This window comes from Aquila chrysaetos, chromosome 9 (assembly GCF_900496995.4).
Source record: "Aquila chrysaetos chrysaetos chromosome 9, bAquChr1.4, whole genome shotgun sequence".
In the NCBI taxonomy this organism is placed as follows: domain Eukaryota; kingdom Metazoa; phylum Chordata; class Aves; order Accipitriformes; family Accipitridae; genus Aquila; species Aquila chrysaetos.
This window is the reverse complement of record NC_044012.1, coordinates 11,767,690-11,784,184: the sequence shown is the minus strand read 5'-3', so window position 1 is coordinate 11,784,184 and position 16,495 is coordinate 11,767,690. Positions and strand designations below refer to the sequence as shown.

General features: G+C 39.6%; 1 protein-coding gene across 2 annotated transcripts in view; it reads right to left on the bottom strand.

Annotated features, from left to right (window-relative positions):
- The window catches only part of PEPD (peptidase D), a 177,272-nt gene that overhangs the window by 40,660 nt on the left and 120,117 nt on the right, over nucleotides 1–16,495 (bottom strand). For both annotated transcript variants that reach the window (XM_030024016.2, XM_030024015.2), the window contains exon 11: nucleotides 15,168–15,245. In XM_030024016.2, the coding sequence (XP_029879876.1) occupies nucleotides 15,168–15,245 (78 nt within the window). The remainder of the gene's footprint in view (nucleotides 1–15,167; nucleotides 15,246–16,495) is intronic.

Below are 16,495 nucleotides of genomic sequence, written 5' to 3'. Positions count from 1 at the left end.
ACTAGTTGCAGCAACTAAGAATCATGTAAGCAGCTGCTATGTTCTCTAGCTTGCCAACAAGATAAAGATTTCAGATTAGTTACAAATCTTTCAATCTATCCCAGACCAAACCCTTCCAAAATCACAAATCAAGTTTCATGGTGCTTTGTGGGATTTGCAGCAGTTTTGTGGCCTAACTCTGCTGCATTTACAACTGTAAGTGTCCATTCAGCATGGTGACAGTAAACCCGTGACCAACAACCTCAAACTCCCTGCCCATGTCTACTAAGTTGCTATGCTTTCTATATTTTACCTGAAAAATAGTTATTCCAGACTTACCACAGGCAAAATTTTAGCTATGTCTTTAACCTTGCAATTATCAGCATTTTCTCAAACCCACTCATCACTCTGTAGTTGTTAAATAGTTTTTTGAGTTACTGGAGCACCAAGTAATGGAAAAAAAAAAAAAAAATCACAAAGCTGATGGAACACCAAAACAAGGCTCACAAGCTAGGAAGCACCATTTGTTCAGGTTTCTTGGCTTCCAGACAAGAGGAGACATGAGGGAAGATGATCTTTCAAATTCCACCTCAGAGCACAACACACAAGCCAGCCTGTATGCTTCAGTGAAAAAGCATCCAAACCAAACTGTACATTTGGGAGATATTTTGGCTCTTATTGGGAATTCTCTTCCATTTAACTTCAGTTGGGAACACATCCATTAGTTAAAATGTTGCCCAAGACATGGAAATAGCCCAGATGTTGTAGTTATCCTGAGGAAATAATGGGAGCTTGAGAAGATCCCAGTTTCGTATCTTTGCTTGCCAGGCAAAATAAGTGGTGAAGCACATTTAAGTCAAATAAAATGCATGTGAGCTACTATCTTCTGTTGACTAACTGGAAAAAGTTTCTAAAAGCAGGTTCCTTAAATCCTGGTTCCTTACAAAGAAATAAATTTATTTTACCCTGAAATTAGATGGTAACTGCTAGGAAACTGCTAGTAAAAGAGATATTATTAACGTATTTTAGTACGTTCTCAATTGCATGTACAAAATTACCTGTCTGATAATGCAGTCTTACAAGGGTCACGTACAGAACAACTACTTAATGTTATTTGGACTGTTACCAATGTAGCAGCAATCTAAACAAATTACACGCACAAATGAAAATAGGCCTTACAGGCATCTTGATCTATAGCTTACCTTTTAAGAACTGTTTAATGTAGAGTAACATATGCAATAATATAACAAAATATCTCCAAACTTTATTATATTTCCCTTTTACATAAGATAAATTAAGGGCTACACATCTAGCAGACTGTGTATGTTGTCCATTACAAAACTTAATTGTGAATTCAGTTTTCTGTTAAATGAAGAAAAATTTAATTCCAGAACAACCCTTTCCCCACTCCTTTTTCAGCAGGGATGCAATTGTTAGTTGCTGATCTCAATGAATGCAGAGATGATGTGTCTGAGGCTGTCAGGTTTCCGAGCAGTCTTGAACAGGAAGGTGGCCAGAGGAGCGTCAGTGATCAGAGAGAAGCACGTGGCTGTATGTCAAAGTTCTCACCGATTTAGCTTGATGCTGGTGAAGTCTTTTATTGCATAGCTCAATCTCTTTCAAAACCTTCCAAGAGAGAAGCTCATCTTGCTTTGCATCACTTTGTTGGGAGCAAAAGCAATGAACACCTACCTGGCTTCATTTTAGGGTGAAAAGTACATGATGTATAAAGGAGGTTTAAGAGTCAGAAGACCTGAGCACTCTCTAAAAATCCCATGTTAATCTTTCAATTTGTTTTCTAGCATGAATAAGAAGCTATACCACAAGTAAAAGACACATAGCAAAAATAATCCAAACTCCTTCTTGGAAGCATGGGCATAGCTTTCCTAAGGGAGGCTTCAGTTCTGTGTATATATATAATTCTTCCTCCCAAACATATTGCAAAATACTGCATTAACTAAAACTGAACAATGCAAAGTATGAGAAAAATCAGATAACCTGTCAGTTGCTCTACTGACAGAATGACTTGCTTACATATCATTAATAAGTTAGCCAACAGCATCAAAAAAAAAAAAGTTGCCTTCTGCATCTGTTTTAGAAGTCACCTTCAAAAATGACTAAGAGCATGTCATTCCTTTCACAGGGAAAAGGTCTGACACCACAACTTAAAATCATTTTGTACATAAAACAGTATCAAGTTGAAAAGAAGCCAAAACAAGTGTCTCATGTCACAGCCTTGGAGAAAGGATCGGCTGGACGTGCCACTCCTTACAGGAGCTTCTCAGCTTTTCCCTGGCAGGTCCCCGGCGCTGTTGGCAGCGGCCCTTCTGCGTCCAACTGAACTGGGGTTCTGCTCCCTGCGCAGGGACCCAGGACGGGAGTTTGGAGAAAATATTTCAAGTCCTGTTGATTTTAAAGTGAATACAGGCTTCTAAGTCAGTATGGTAACTGAAATGCTACACGACACGATGCGCAAAAGCTCTTTTCCCTTCCCGTCCCTCTGAAACAATACAGATGAGTACGATGTGGCCGTGTTACTTTCAGAGAATATTTGCACCACAAAATGCAAATTTATAGTTACATTTTTGGCTTTCAAGCCCAGAAAAATAATATGCATTTTGATATCAATTTTAGCTTTCTTAGCCTCTGACTGTGAAGCACCACAAAACACTTTGTGTAACACTTTACATTTGAAAACTGTGGACTATAAAGAGCCGTGGTTCTTTTCTTCATAAAGTCACTGTATACCATTTTTTTAAAAATAAAGCATCATCTTCCTCTAAGCATGTGTTTTACTTTTATAGGCTTGCTGACACTTTTATTGTCAAATAATTTGAAACTGCCAGGCAATGAAGCAAATTATGGCTAATATCACAATGGGAAGCAATACTTTATTTGGGATATCTGAGCCATGTGTATGAATCGTTATGATCCAACCACTAACCCAACCCAAAGACAAGCTCTCGCAGGCATTTCTCAGGAAGCCTACAGCTACTCCCACGAGCTAACACGTAAAGCCGTTGCCTTCCTGCTCTACAGATCTGCTCGGTCTGTACACTTAGAACTGGATCTCCTCACGATAGTTATAAAAACAAATTATTGTTCTGCAGTTGTTAAGGACGCAGAGCGATGACTGCAGTGAAACCCAGTGGATCTCCTCCTGGTGCAATGCACTCCAGCATGGGGTTGTACTGAGTGTCACCTGCCTGCAACCCATGTCCTCCCCAGCTTCTGTTCTCAGGACAAAACTTTCCCTTCCCCTGAGTGGGTTTGCAAGACTAGCAATTAGAAAACTGCTATCACCGTATCTTACCATGCACTCCTTGTGCCTCAGAGGTGAAAGGTAAACAGGTATGAATACTGATGCACTTATACTCAGCGATGTTTACTGAGGTTTTAGGGTTTTGAGCCATTATTAACCAACATACCTATGAGCAGCCACGCAAATGAACTGGTGCCAGCCCAGTCCTAGGACAGCAGCAATAAAGGTACACACAACCTTTTCCTCCTCTTACTGCAATAAGAGCAAGTCATGCCCAGCTGGAGATTTCATTCTGTGTGATCTTGCCGTACTCTGCTCTGAGTTCACAGAGAGCGCTCTATGCTTTACTTCATGCAGCAATTAAATCTTTAAGTATTCATGCACTAAAAAAATCCAACCATTTGTTTGGTTAAACACTTCTAAGGCAATTTTAAGCTTAAGGGAACTAGGTATCAGCACTTCTATGAGTTACATCTTTGGAAACATGCCGACTGATTTGGAAATAGGGTGGTTTAATAGCAGACCACAAGAATGAATTATAGTAAATGATATCACAAGTAAGAAAACGGAGAGTTAAGTGAAACACACTTTTTCATCCACTTGCATCCTGACTAGCCAAGAGTTATCAATTAAAAAAGCAACACCAAGCAAGATAACATCACAAACCCCCCAAAAGAACTGGAACAGTATAGTGTAAAGTCCTACCATGCTCATGAAAGTTTTTTTTCTTAAGAGGTGCCCTGCTGTGACCAGCTTCCATCTGACATGGTACAGAGAGAGCTTGTACCGGCTCTGTCTTGAAGCCAGGCTTGGCTCGCTGATTTAAGGCCAGCTTTTTGTTGTCAGCACCCCTGGAGTCAAGAGTAACCTTAGAAAAATGCTAGAGAATATTTTTTGTGTAGGAAATGTGGTTCTGGATACTCACAAGAAAATACCAAGTTTTTGTTTAAGCCTGCTGTTCAAAAGAAGATCCTGTAGCCCACACAGGTAATGCAATTACAAGAGACACGAAATGGCTACATGACTATTCATCTAGCTGCGATTTACATAACCACGTGGCCCCATATTTTTTATTTGTCCTCAACCATGTCTTTCTATCTTGTCCACCTTCTCCATGACTTTCCCATCTTTGCTTCTCTTGCAGCACTGTCTCACTTAAGGCTTTCCCAGACCATTATAGATAATGGGAGGCTTGTCTTAACCTTTTCTCACAGAAGATGACAAGATATGCCACTAAGCTTTGCTCAGATAGGAAGAGGGTGAAAAAAACCCCAATCTATCTACATTGAATTTTGAAGGAGAGAGGATTGCATACCTGTACCTCTACAATGCCAGCTACAGACTTCAGTGGCTGTAGCAAAAAATATACAGAAGTTTGAGCTGGCTGGATAAAACAAAAGAGAGCCAAACAAAAAAGCCTTCTCCAGGTGCTCGTGCCCTGCACTGCCCAGGGTTTTCTCCCACTGCAAGAGACACAGAGACACGGGCTCCCAGAAGCAGGGCAGCAGCGTGATGCAGAGATGAGCAGCAGTAGGCGGGTGTGCCCTGTTCTGCCTCACCATCACAGGGAAGGTGTGCCTCTGCTCTGCTGCTCCATCCCCACTGCCCAGAAAAAATGGTTTCCTCAACCAACAACAGTGTGTGGGAGTGTCCTCTCTCACAATGATTTGATCCAAACAGAAGAACTTCAGATCCATTTACCTCACAGGATATGAAATCTCAGTCTCACTGAATTCACCAAATAAGCTGCACGTAAGAGTTGGTTCAGTAAACACCCACGTATTCTAGTAAGATTTTACGTGCTATTTTCACACACAGGTTAAGGAGGAGTCCCTTGCTTACAGTATTTATCACTTGGAGAAACCTAAGACAACAGCCTTAAACTTCTGCACTAAAAAAAACAGTTTCCATGATCAAATATAACCCCTCTTCCACCCCCATGCAGTTCGCATTAATGCCTTATTAAAAATGTTGTTTGCCAGAGCAACGAGCCAAAGAACTTTTGATTGGCTTGTTCACAGCTAAATTCGCCCGCGTGCCATCTCCCAGTGTTTCTACTAAGCAGAGGGATGTCTCTAATACAGAATTGCGGCACATAAATAAAGAATTGGGAACACCAAGCTAGCATTGCTGGGTTAGGAGAAGGAGGCAGCAGCAACGGAGGCTTCACAAGATGCAGAAGGTAAAGTGTCAGTACTGCCTACTTAACATCTCTGCTAGACCCACACAGGCAATATGCCAGAGATCAGGAAAAGTCTCAGGTGAAGTTCTGACAAAAGGGTTACCTGTTTGACTTGTCTTTTTGCTGAATGGGCGATTTTTTTTCTGGCTTTATTATCCTAATTATTATCCATTTTTAATTGGCATATTTAATAAGCAAGAGTACTCTCTTTAGCAGAGACAATTCTTTGCTGAAAAGTCAACCAAACAGAGATGGCAGCAAACCCCAAATTTTGGCCAGTTTCCATCCGTTAGAAGCCTCCCCATTGGAAAGGCAGTAGCTGGGGCATTCACGGCTCCGGCTGACTTGCTCAAACATGGAGCAAGGATGTCAGAGCTGCAGGGAAGAGAAGGGAGCGTGCAAGGAGAAACCTGTATTGGCAGCTGAGTACTTCCCAATCAAACTGAGGACAGCAAACCTCATTAGCTTCTCACCAGAATGTGAGATACCAGCACAGGATAACAACACCACAGCTACATTTTAAAGTTACTAAAATTTTGCAGTTAACTAAGCCAGTCCATTTCTAGATGTCTACTGGGAAGTGGAAGGTACCTACTGAAAGTGAATTGTAGAAGTTTGATACTTCTAACACCGGCCACCATTCTTAGGTGCTAACACTTGGGCTTAAGAGCCTTAGCTTTCAGCAGCTGTTTTTGGACACTCTGACCTGTGTTCCCCAGTCTGGACAACCACCGGAGATCACAGGAGTAGGTGAAGCGTCAGACCTTACTTATTGATTTTTACTGTAAATACTGTCAAGTTTTCTTAGGTATGTATGTGCGCATTCACACACACACACGCGTCCATGTAAGTAAAAGGCTAACCCTTCCAATTTTTTTCCATGATGAAAACTGTGCCAGTGTCCAATGGTACAGGTTCACTTAGTTTTTTTAGACATCCTATAGTTGTTCTTGGGGTTGTTCAAGCAACCTCCAAATTATCAGTTCTCAAACGGAATCCACCAGACAGGAATTTCAGAGTACTCCACAGAAGATGACAACTGAATGCAAAAAACCAGACCAGACAGTTGCTAGCCTTTCCATGTACAGGTCCAAATGTTCAAGCCAAGTGCACAGTAATGAAGGCAGCAACTAGTATTTCGGAAAAGGAGGCTGCCCATTCCCTAGCCAAGCATGCTATTTTGCCAGTAAGAACATTTGTTCCCTATTCAGAAGAAATACCTACTCTTCATGGCAGCACCTCAAGTCGAAAGTACAGTACCGCAATGTACAACTGAAATCAGAAATATTCTTGCCTTAAAGACCTAGATCGGCTCAGCCTAGATGTGGAACAGTACGACACTAGAAGGACTCCTCCTGAGGCCCCGGCTCCGCAAGACTTTGCCTCCACCATGGGGTAACAAGTGGTTCTCTGAACAGACACAAGAGAAGAGCCCACGCTGCCCCGAATACAGGGACTGGGAATTACATCTGGTTTGGGGGGATACAGAAAGGGTGCGTTGGAGACTAACTGTACCTTCCCTCTGAGCCATACAGTGGTTTAAAAGCCAGGCAGACTCCCTCTAAAGTTGTATTTTGACCCATACAACTCAGTGCCCCACATCAAGAGCAAGGAGAAAGATTTTGCTACTGAAATCCATCCAAGGTAAGCAACATCCATCAAGAGTATTTCTATCATACTTTTTGTGTATCTGTATTAACAAAGACCACCATAAAAAGTGGATTACACTAATGGCATTTATAAATGACCTATATTAAATCAACAGCTATTAAAAAAAAATACTAGGTTTTACCCTGCTTGTTTTCTTTAAAGAGACAAACACCCTAGTCAAATCAGTCCAACAGCAGCCAAAGCAACTTCACGCTCTCAGGTTTTTTCAGACCACGCTGGGAATGCTAAGCTAAAACTATGACAGATAAAACTCATTTACAGGTGACAATTAAAAAGACATTTCACATACACTATAGAGAGCATAAAATTAAGAGGCAGACCATAACACAGCACTTATAGGAAAGCTAAAATTTGTTACAGCAAACACGCTATTAATGCTTAGCGACCTCTGCTTTGGTTAAAAGGCTTACACATTTCTGACACTAGGCAACCTCATAGCCTGAATTAACCAGTAATAACAGAACACATATTCAATTAGAGCAAAATTATTGTTCATTCTAGCAACTATATTTTTATATTTTTAATCAAATTATTTTTTTCTAGATTAGCATAAAATTAATATAGTCTATAGGTACAACAAAAGGAAAAATAGCTACACTTGATGAAAATAGTAAATATTAATCAAACCAGAGGAATCAAGCCAAAGGAATTATTTCAGAAATGGATAGCCAGTTGATTTTGCAATCAACCAGTAAGTAGTAGCAATGTAGTTCGTATTATTATTAGAAACAAAACCATAACTAACAACAAGTTGTTTCAAAACTGCAGACTGAAAGGTTAAAGCTAACCATAATTTTTGCATATTATTACAGCACCAAACTTCAAAATGCATAAAAAATGCACGAGGCCAAATGAAAATACTAGTCTCACCCACATAAAATACTTGAGCATTTACATCTGACACATTAATATCCTGGGATCTTAAAAGCAGTGCTTTCAAGAAGTAATAAATACAATATTTTGTTCCGTAGGATAAATTGTTTTAATAGCAGACAATGAAGTACTTAGAGTACTTGGAAAAGGGAGGACTTCTATTATCTGATGCAAAAAGATTGGTCAGTTCCTGCTTTTTAATGCAACATTGCCCCCACCTGGACAAATGAATTTTGGTTTATAGGTTGGCATTAGTATCGTAAAACTTGATAAAACACAGTGTAAATTCCGAAAAAGAGTTTGGAAAAGAGTCACAGCAAAGTTCTATCATCTTTTGTAGTATACTTTTTTCAATCTCACCTAAGTCTTTTACTTGACTTATTGAAAGTCTTCTCAATATTTTCCTGAAATAAATGATAGCCACTCCGTACTCATAAAAAGTCCTTTTATATTATACCCTTACTCATTCCTGCAAAACAGTGCATTTTCTACAAATAATGCTGTATACTATTAAGATAAATATGCTGATATAGTTTCAATGCAGTATGTATACTGCATATGCATATTGTGTGTATATATTAAAGATAAATGCACATAGCTTATACAGAAAATGACAAATCTTTTGATTGTAGAAAACCATGTATTATGCTTTTAGATCAAAGAAGTAAAATTAGCAAAGTAACTTCTATTTTACCTAATAGAAGGCTTAGCCTTCATGAACAACCATGAACAACTGTATCTGACCACTTCTTGCAATAAGCAACTTTCTTTTGCAATATTCTTCACACACCTTGGAGTGACCAACAACTCCAGGAAGCCTGAAAACTGTCCTTCGTCTATTTTGAGTAATTAAAAAATCAAAAGCCCTGAACACTTAGCATCTTCCTCCTCTTTTTCATCCAGAACAACCTTTCGCAACCATCTGTACTTGCAGTCAAGAAAAACTCCCTATGATGAGCAAAGCTTCTGAAACGACAAGAGGAGGAGCACTAGAAGTTAAACAGGATCTTTTCACAGCACCGGAAGTTATAATAATAAAAAATTTATTAAAAAGTACATACAAGTGCCAAATGGAAGGAAACAAACCCAAGTTTAACACAGCTTGAGTGGAATGCACATTATACTCATAAAGGCAGTGCTCCTGGAAGGCTGCTGTGCCTTTGGTCTGGCAAGTACAACCCGCATCAAAACATGGGACAATCATCATCTCCTTCCAGAGAGCGCTTATTTTAGTGCCCCCTGGTGTCAGTATTATTCTGATGCCTTAAATTTGCATTAGGATATCAAGGAAAGAAATAGAAACAAAAATATTCCTCAGACTTAAATTATTCTGATAAAGTCTTTTTGCAACACTAGACTGCTTTCCATACCCCCAACTCTATTTTTTGACTAAGCAAATAACAATACCCGTTAATATAGCCAAGACATATTTAAACATTTAACACAGAAGCATTATGCTAAGATTGTACTTTTATGACAGGATGTGTTTGATTTTGTGACACTAACAAAACCTCCCTAGTGCTTAAAATCTCATACCTGAATGCAATAAAACTATTTGCAGGTAAAACTTGTTTCACTGCTATCACCAGCAGGTCGTGGAAACAGCAGTGAGCTTTTGCAGCAGGAAACGTTCTGCTTCACCAAGGATACTGTACTCTTCCCAAACTTTCACTGAAATCAGTAAGCTTAAATCTGAGACTGTTAAAAGAAACAGTCAAATAAAATGAAAGACATCATCTGACGATCCAACCTGCTTCCATTTAAACTTCTAAAGTTAGTTCTATTTTATAAATAATAGATAGTCCCACTGTGAATACAAGGTTAATGGTCTCTCTCTCTCTGAGGTCTGCTGCACTTCACAAGCGGTTGATGCTGTACTCCCCTTATTTATGCTTCCACCCAATAATAAACTCTTAATAAAATTACACTCTGGCCCTCACTCCAGGGTGGACTGGTATCCCCTGCTAATTGCCCGTGCTGCACCGGGCTGTGGACCCGCAGGTGGACGTACCAAAGCGTCCGTCTTCCTTGGGGTGTGCGGAGCAGGCACAGCACAGCCTCGGGGCTCTGCTGGCGAGGGCGCTCCGAGCGGGGACCTGCCCACGCGTGGGGAAAGGAGACCGCACTACGCATCCGGCAGACCTTTGTTAACAATGTGACTTAGGAGGATATTTCAAAACGTTAAAGATGTAGAGTGCTTCAGCAGAACAGACAATTCTTTTCAGCATTTTGTGAAGCCAGAATGGACCAACTAACCCCCCCAAAATGTCATCAAGTGCTTGAAGGTCAGCGAACCTGCCAATAAAAGTTGCTTACTAAGTGCTGAATTTTTGCTGAGACACGTTTGTCACATGCCATAAAAAGACTGAGACCTGCAACTTGTGACACCTGCAGAAAACCATCTCAGGTTATAGCTGTATCTGTTTCAGTGACATCAGGGGTCAGGCTTTTTTTCTCACATTTCTATTATTTAAATGTGAGCCTCATCATGAAGAATCAATCTTTATTTTAAGATCATAGAAGCATTTTCTATTTGTCAAACATTGCAGGAGCCCTGCTGATCAATTGCAATAAAACAATCAACTCCCGACGTGCAGCAATGCCAAGAATCCACAAAGGCAGGCTGCACAAACCACTAGGCTGCAAATTGAATGCAATAAACTATCATTTTCCTGAAAACCTTCTCAAAACCAAAACAAAGTACGCACTTCAGGTTCAGCACCTCCGATGGTTCCTACAACAAACTACCAAACTACAAAGGTGAGAAGAGACGCTTGCCTTGCCCCAGGCTTCCTCTGCTGCACCCTATCTAGTTTGATGGCCAGTGTTCTCCTTCCCCGACAGCCATGGTGTGGCTCCATGCTACTGCACTGGTAGGGCAGGGGCAGAAGACAGAAGGGAGGACCCAAGGGGATTTGCTTCCTTCATTTTTAAGAAAGCAGATGCTTTCATTTTTCAGAAGGCAGATGCTGATTTGTTGAGACCAATGATTTTTGCAGAAACACACTGGCTTTGACTGAACTTTTCACGGATGCTATTTCCCAAGGTCAGGTCATAACTTCCAGCCAAAGTCAGAGATCAATTTGAGGAGAGCTGAAACCAAAGGTTTCTGTCTCCCACGAGGGTTCTCTAACCACTGAGCCGATCTCTTTCCCGAGTGCAAACAAAAGCAAAATAGCTGCATAAGGAGAGATCATGAGACACTTGCCCAGGAAGAATGAGTAATGCAGGGGACGCCATTGGATGGACTGGAGCCCCAGGTGCTCATTTGCTCTTGATTCTTGCATAGCGGGAAGTCGGATCTCTGCTCCTTGAATTTACTTGGAGTTTTTTTTTTTTCGTTTGTTTGTTTTTTATTCTTGATTCGCAACTTTTAATTTCATTCTACTCCCCACCAAACTTTGAAAGACCTTTGGTTATCCAAACTGGATTGCAGGGGCTGGGAGAGTGGCTCAAAAATGCCTGGAAAATTTGGTTTGGTTACTTTCTGGCTCTGGCCTTGATGGAGGCCTCTCGTGTACGGGGCAGGAGACTGCAAACTACAACAAGCACTTTTGCTTATGCCTTCACTTTCCTTATTACAAAACGTAATTACGGCCTCCCTACAGAAACAGCAGGCATCTTGGCACACAATGAGTAATGCAATACCTTGGGATAATGCACTAAAACCTCAGTCTTGGGTGCAGTTTCTATCCAAGCTGTCACAGGTTTAAGACGACAGAAGAAAATCAGTATTTGTATGTTAGCCTGGCTGTACGTAATCACTGCAGGCCCTGATTTGCAACATTCTGAGTAGAAGATTTTATGCAAAGGTAATACCAAGTGAAAGGGTAGAGTGCCTAGAGTTGTGATTCACCAGGGTGGTCAGCCTACCCATTTATCTGCATGACCTTTTTGACCATGGAGATAACAGACACTTGCTTAGGAAAAGTGTTTGGTTTAGACCATATTGATCATACTATTTAAATGTTCACCACATAGATGTTACAGTACATGAATTATTTATATAAAACTCTGACTTGCTGTTATTGCAATGTTTACTTTTAATATATCAGTTAAGTGCACATATCTATTGAATATCTAAACTTCCCTAAAAATATTTATTTCTATGTCAATCATAATGCTTTGTGTTAGTTAGCTATTTAGTTTGTAATATTTAATAGACTGAAAACGACAGCCCTGCTTAGCAATACAGTCCATATCAACAAGAACTGTCAGAAATTTTCTTTACAGTCCTTGCTTTGCATCTTTTGGCACAGAAACTGTACCTGTAAAAATGTGGATTACGATGCAGTATCAGTGATCTAATTCCATACCAGTTTCTTATAGAAGCAATAAACCCATTTGATGTAGATTAATTTTCAAAAAGGAACATCACAAAACCAGGCTGTTCTAAACCTGCCACAGTTTTTAAAGGAGGAGTCAGGATAACAGTCTCAAAAATAAAAAAATTAAAAATGCAACAGCACAAGTATTTTTGCCTATGATCTCCTGTTGCTACTACCAAATCCTTGTAACTCATATTCTTAAAAAAGCAAACAAAGCATGCACTTGAGTGCTTCAAAGAAGCAAAGCACTAGTCTTCCAAATGTATTTTTTCTAACATTCAGGTGCTTTGCTGACTTATTTACTAAAACTTACTGCACTGCACTGCTTTGTACATAAAAAAACCTCAGCAGCACATTTCGGCAAAACTCTTGAATGTTAGTCATATCCACTAAATAATGTTAAGAAAAAGACATGAAATTCTACTGAATAATTTAATAAAAATCATACCAAGTACCCAATCTTCTGATTCTATTACATACAAGTATAGGAATTGTTAAATTAGATTTATACCAAAATACTGGCAGAAGCAGAAATAACCCTTAAAACACTTCTATCTCTTTTTCACCAAAAGTAAAGCCCTTTTTTCCCTACGTTCAGGGCTTCCTAAGATTATCCAACAGAGGGCTCCCAGTAGCTATTAAAAAGCTTAATTGAGAGCCAAATACACAAACTCTAACGTATACATACAAATCAGCATACTGTCATTTTAATAACCTGTTCTGTATGCACATACACGCACACTTATACCCACTTTAGAAATTTGTAAAAGCATACAGTAAAACCACCCAGGTAGTGCCTTGTCATAATTTGTATGCTGCTAAAGTAGGCTAGCTCAAGATTTTTTCTAAACCACTATTTTTAACTGTGGAAAATGAGTGTCTTTTTAAATTGTCTTTATACAAATGAAATTACATTTTCTTATCATTTCTTTACTCCCACTTGAGAAAAATACTACGAAAATCACGTGGAGCAAAGTTTGGCTGCTACCTGAGTATCAACCAGTGCGAGGGGCAAGGGCAGAGACGGAAGCGCAGGCGGGTGCTTGTGCACACAGAGCACTTATTTGCTAAAGCCAATCTACACCTGACAAACTTCACCTCATCAAGACAAAGATGCAACTGGACCACTTCAGCAAGAGTATATTTCAAACTAGATTAAACCTTGTTCTCTTTGTTGAGATGGTTACAAAGTGGGGTTGCAGAACAGTAGTTTTGAAATGCGTAAGTAATCGATGTACTTGGTAGGTTATGCTTTTCTGACATTCAGATGTCTGAGGCTAATAAAACCCTAACATTTTTTTAAGATTTTGCCAATACAGCAGGAAATGTGAGTTTGCAAAGAGTCTTGGTATGTGCTCTTGGGGCTCAGGAAGGACTTCAGCCATCCACTAAACTGACCTCAGAGACTGTTAAGTAAAAAGGTCCTATATATACCCTTCACCATCTACTATTCCCCTCACCATTTAAAGGCCTTAATTTTAAACACAGGACATCATAATGCATTGTGGCATTTCTTCTCTCAGTAACATATGCTGAGATTTCCTGTAGACTACACACTTTTTTTGAAAATTTAATTGAATGCCACAGCCAATAGTATCATGTTGGTGTGTCCTGCCTGGTCAAAAAAACCTCGCAGCACATTATTTGCACAAACACAATGTGATTGTAAGTCAAAGCTATTGTCCTGCAATAAATTAATGTTAGTATTTGATGGGTTTAGTAAGCTATTCACCACAGACGAAGATAACACATAAACTATTGTACAAGAAGCTTTTAAAAAAGTTTTTACAGTATTAAAAAGAAATAATTACCTATCTGTAATTCAGTAAGTTCATTCTGCAGTGCCTACAGATGTGCCCAGAACATTAGCCAACAAGGCATAGTTTTTACTTCTGAGGTTCAATTTGTTTTCCATAATAGCTTTTGAGCTTATTTATAATAATACTAATTTGCTTTCCTCCACACCTGTACATTTAACTGTGAAAATACATACCTGCACCCTTTTTCCACCTGCTACAAAAGTAATCTAATAGATTGTCGGTAATTAACTCCTCTAAAAGTAATTCTGTGCTTTTATAAATGCACACTTTTGACCAAAGTCTTAGGAGGTAAAGTACAAAAGTTATATTCTGCTACGTTACGCATCACACAATTACGTTTGTCTTTCAATTTATAGCGATGTATTTGGTGCTTTCATTCACTCTGCTTTTATCTGCAGTCATACTGCAAAGCATGTGGACATGTAATGCAAGTAGAGAAAAAATTATGGTATTTGCAACTGTATTATGGTAATGCTAAACTCTAAGCAAAACCTTTTTAGAAATTTTTGGCACAATACAGAAGTAGAAGCACCCTGCCCTAACCCGAACTGAGATGAGTTTGATCTCCTCACACATTCAAAAGTCTACTTTCAGGCCAGGGTGTCTGGGTACACGTAAGCATTTAGAAGATCTAATCCATACTGCAATTTGATGCAATTCTTTAAAAGCAGCCAACACTCTCTTGACCCTCCACCCCATCATCAGAGCCAAGGTTTGGATCTGAGGTTCAACAGCAAACTCAGATGCCAATTTTTGCAACTGCCCTTGTACTTAGAATACAGCCATTTCTTAAACTAAATTTTAAGTGCCTTTGGCACAGAAGTGTTTGAAAACAATCTCTCTTTTCCCTTTCAGCTGGAGAAAGTATACAGGACCTCTGGAAGAAACCTGACTAGTCTGGCATGCAACATTACATTCTATTTCAAAGATTTGGACTTTCATCATTATGCAGCCATCATTTTACTGATTAAGTCCAAGAGTACATACAACGCATGTATGGAAACAGTAGTCATGTAACAAAAAGATCAAATGAACTCTGATCCTTTACTTACCACAAGTCTCCATCTTCAATAGTCCTATCATTTGGGGCTCCAGCATGGCCGTAGTGTAAAACAGACGAGTTCTCCCCACTGACAGGTGAAAAGAAAATTCAGCACAATTAATGGAAGAAGAAATGTTAACATCTATAACATGAGAAGGAACATTGTAAACATCAATTTATTCCAATATTAAACTGAAATTTTGCAGTCTGGGAGAACTGCCATAGGACCTGCCTTGGCATGGGCTATAACAGCATACCCTGCAGCTCGCTCAGCAGAAATGGGTACAGAATGGGCATTTTGCTACTCTGACTACAAGATACGACCTTTCTGCAGAAGGAACTTAGCACAGTTCATATAAATACTTCCCACATCCATGACAGTGTTAAGGAAGCACTTATGCAAGAGTAATTTTTCAACCTATACCCGTTTATTTCCTTCTGAATTTTTTTTAAATTACTAAGTGGTACGTTTCCCTATGTGAGGTTAAAGATTCTGAGGCATAAAAACCAAACTTCCACTGGAGTCACATCTGACATGTTTGAAACACTCTAGCGACTACTGGGACTGGAAAAATTCAGCTGTCCAAGTGAACAGTTCCAGTTCACCTCTGGCACGGCTACGCGTGATGTCTGCTGGAGCGGACACACTGCACGCCGCTCGGGGAGCATTCGCAGCATACAATGTCAGCAGCAATAACAGGCATGAGAACTGTCACTCTATTCTTACCTCTTATTAAAAATCACATTACAAAGGTTTTTATTCCTGGAAACCTTTCAGACTAAACTGCTGATTCACAGGAATAAAACATGTCCAGAGAAGGATGGACCCTTGTTCTGTGCTTCTGAAGCTCCACCATCCATTCAGTGACCTATATTTGTCCTTGGCGTCCTCTCTTGTCTACTGACTGATATTCCCCCACGTCTATCAAACATCAGTTAACAGATTGGTAAAGATCTTGAGCTTTACCTATTTTTCTTTTACTATTCTCCTCAGATAGATGCTCCCTCTCTTTTTCTCTTCAAAAAGCTAGAAGAATTATATCATATCCAAAAATACACGTGTTGGGACAGGGTTACTGCAGCATCTCACTGACCCCTCCAGCTGACTTGCCAGTCTGTATCTCACCTTTCATCAAAACTGTATTGGTCATTCTGCTCAAATTTGATTATTTCAAGTTGTGATGGTGAAACAGCTTCATATCTTAGGTGAAAGGAATCTGAGGCTCAATTTCAATGAAACTTTTGTTGTATCTGGAATAAATGTGCCATCTGACATAATTCTCATATTAGACTTCTGGTATGTGGAATTACAAAAACAGGAAAATGTGGACTGTATCC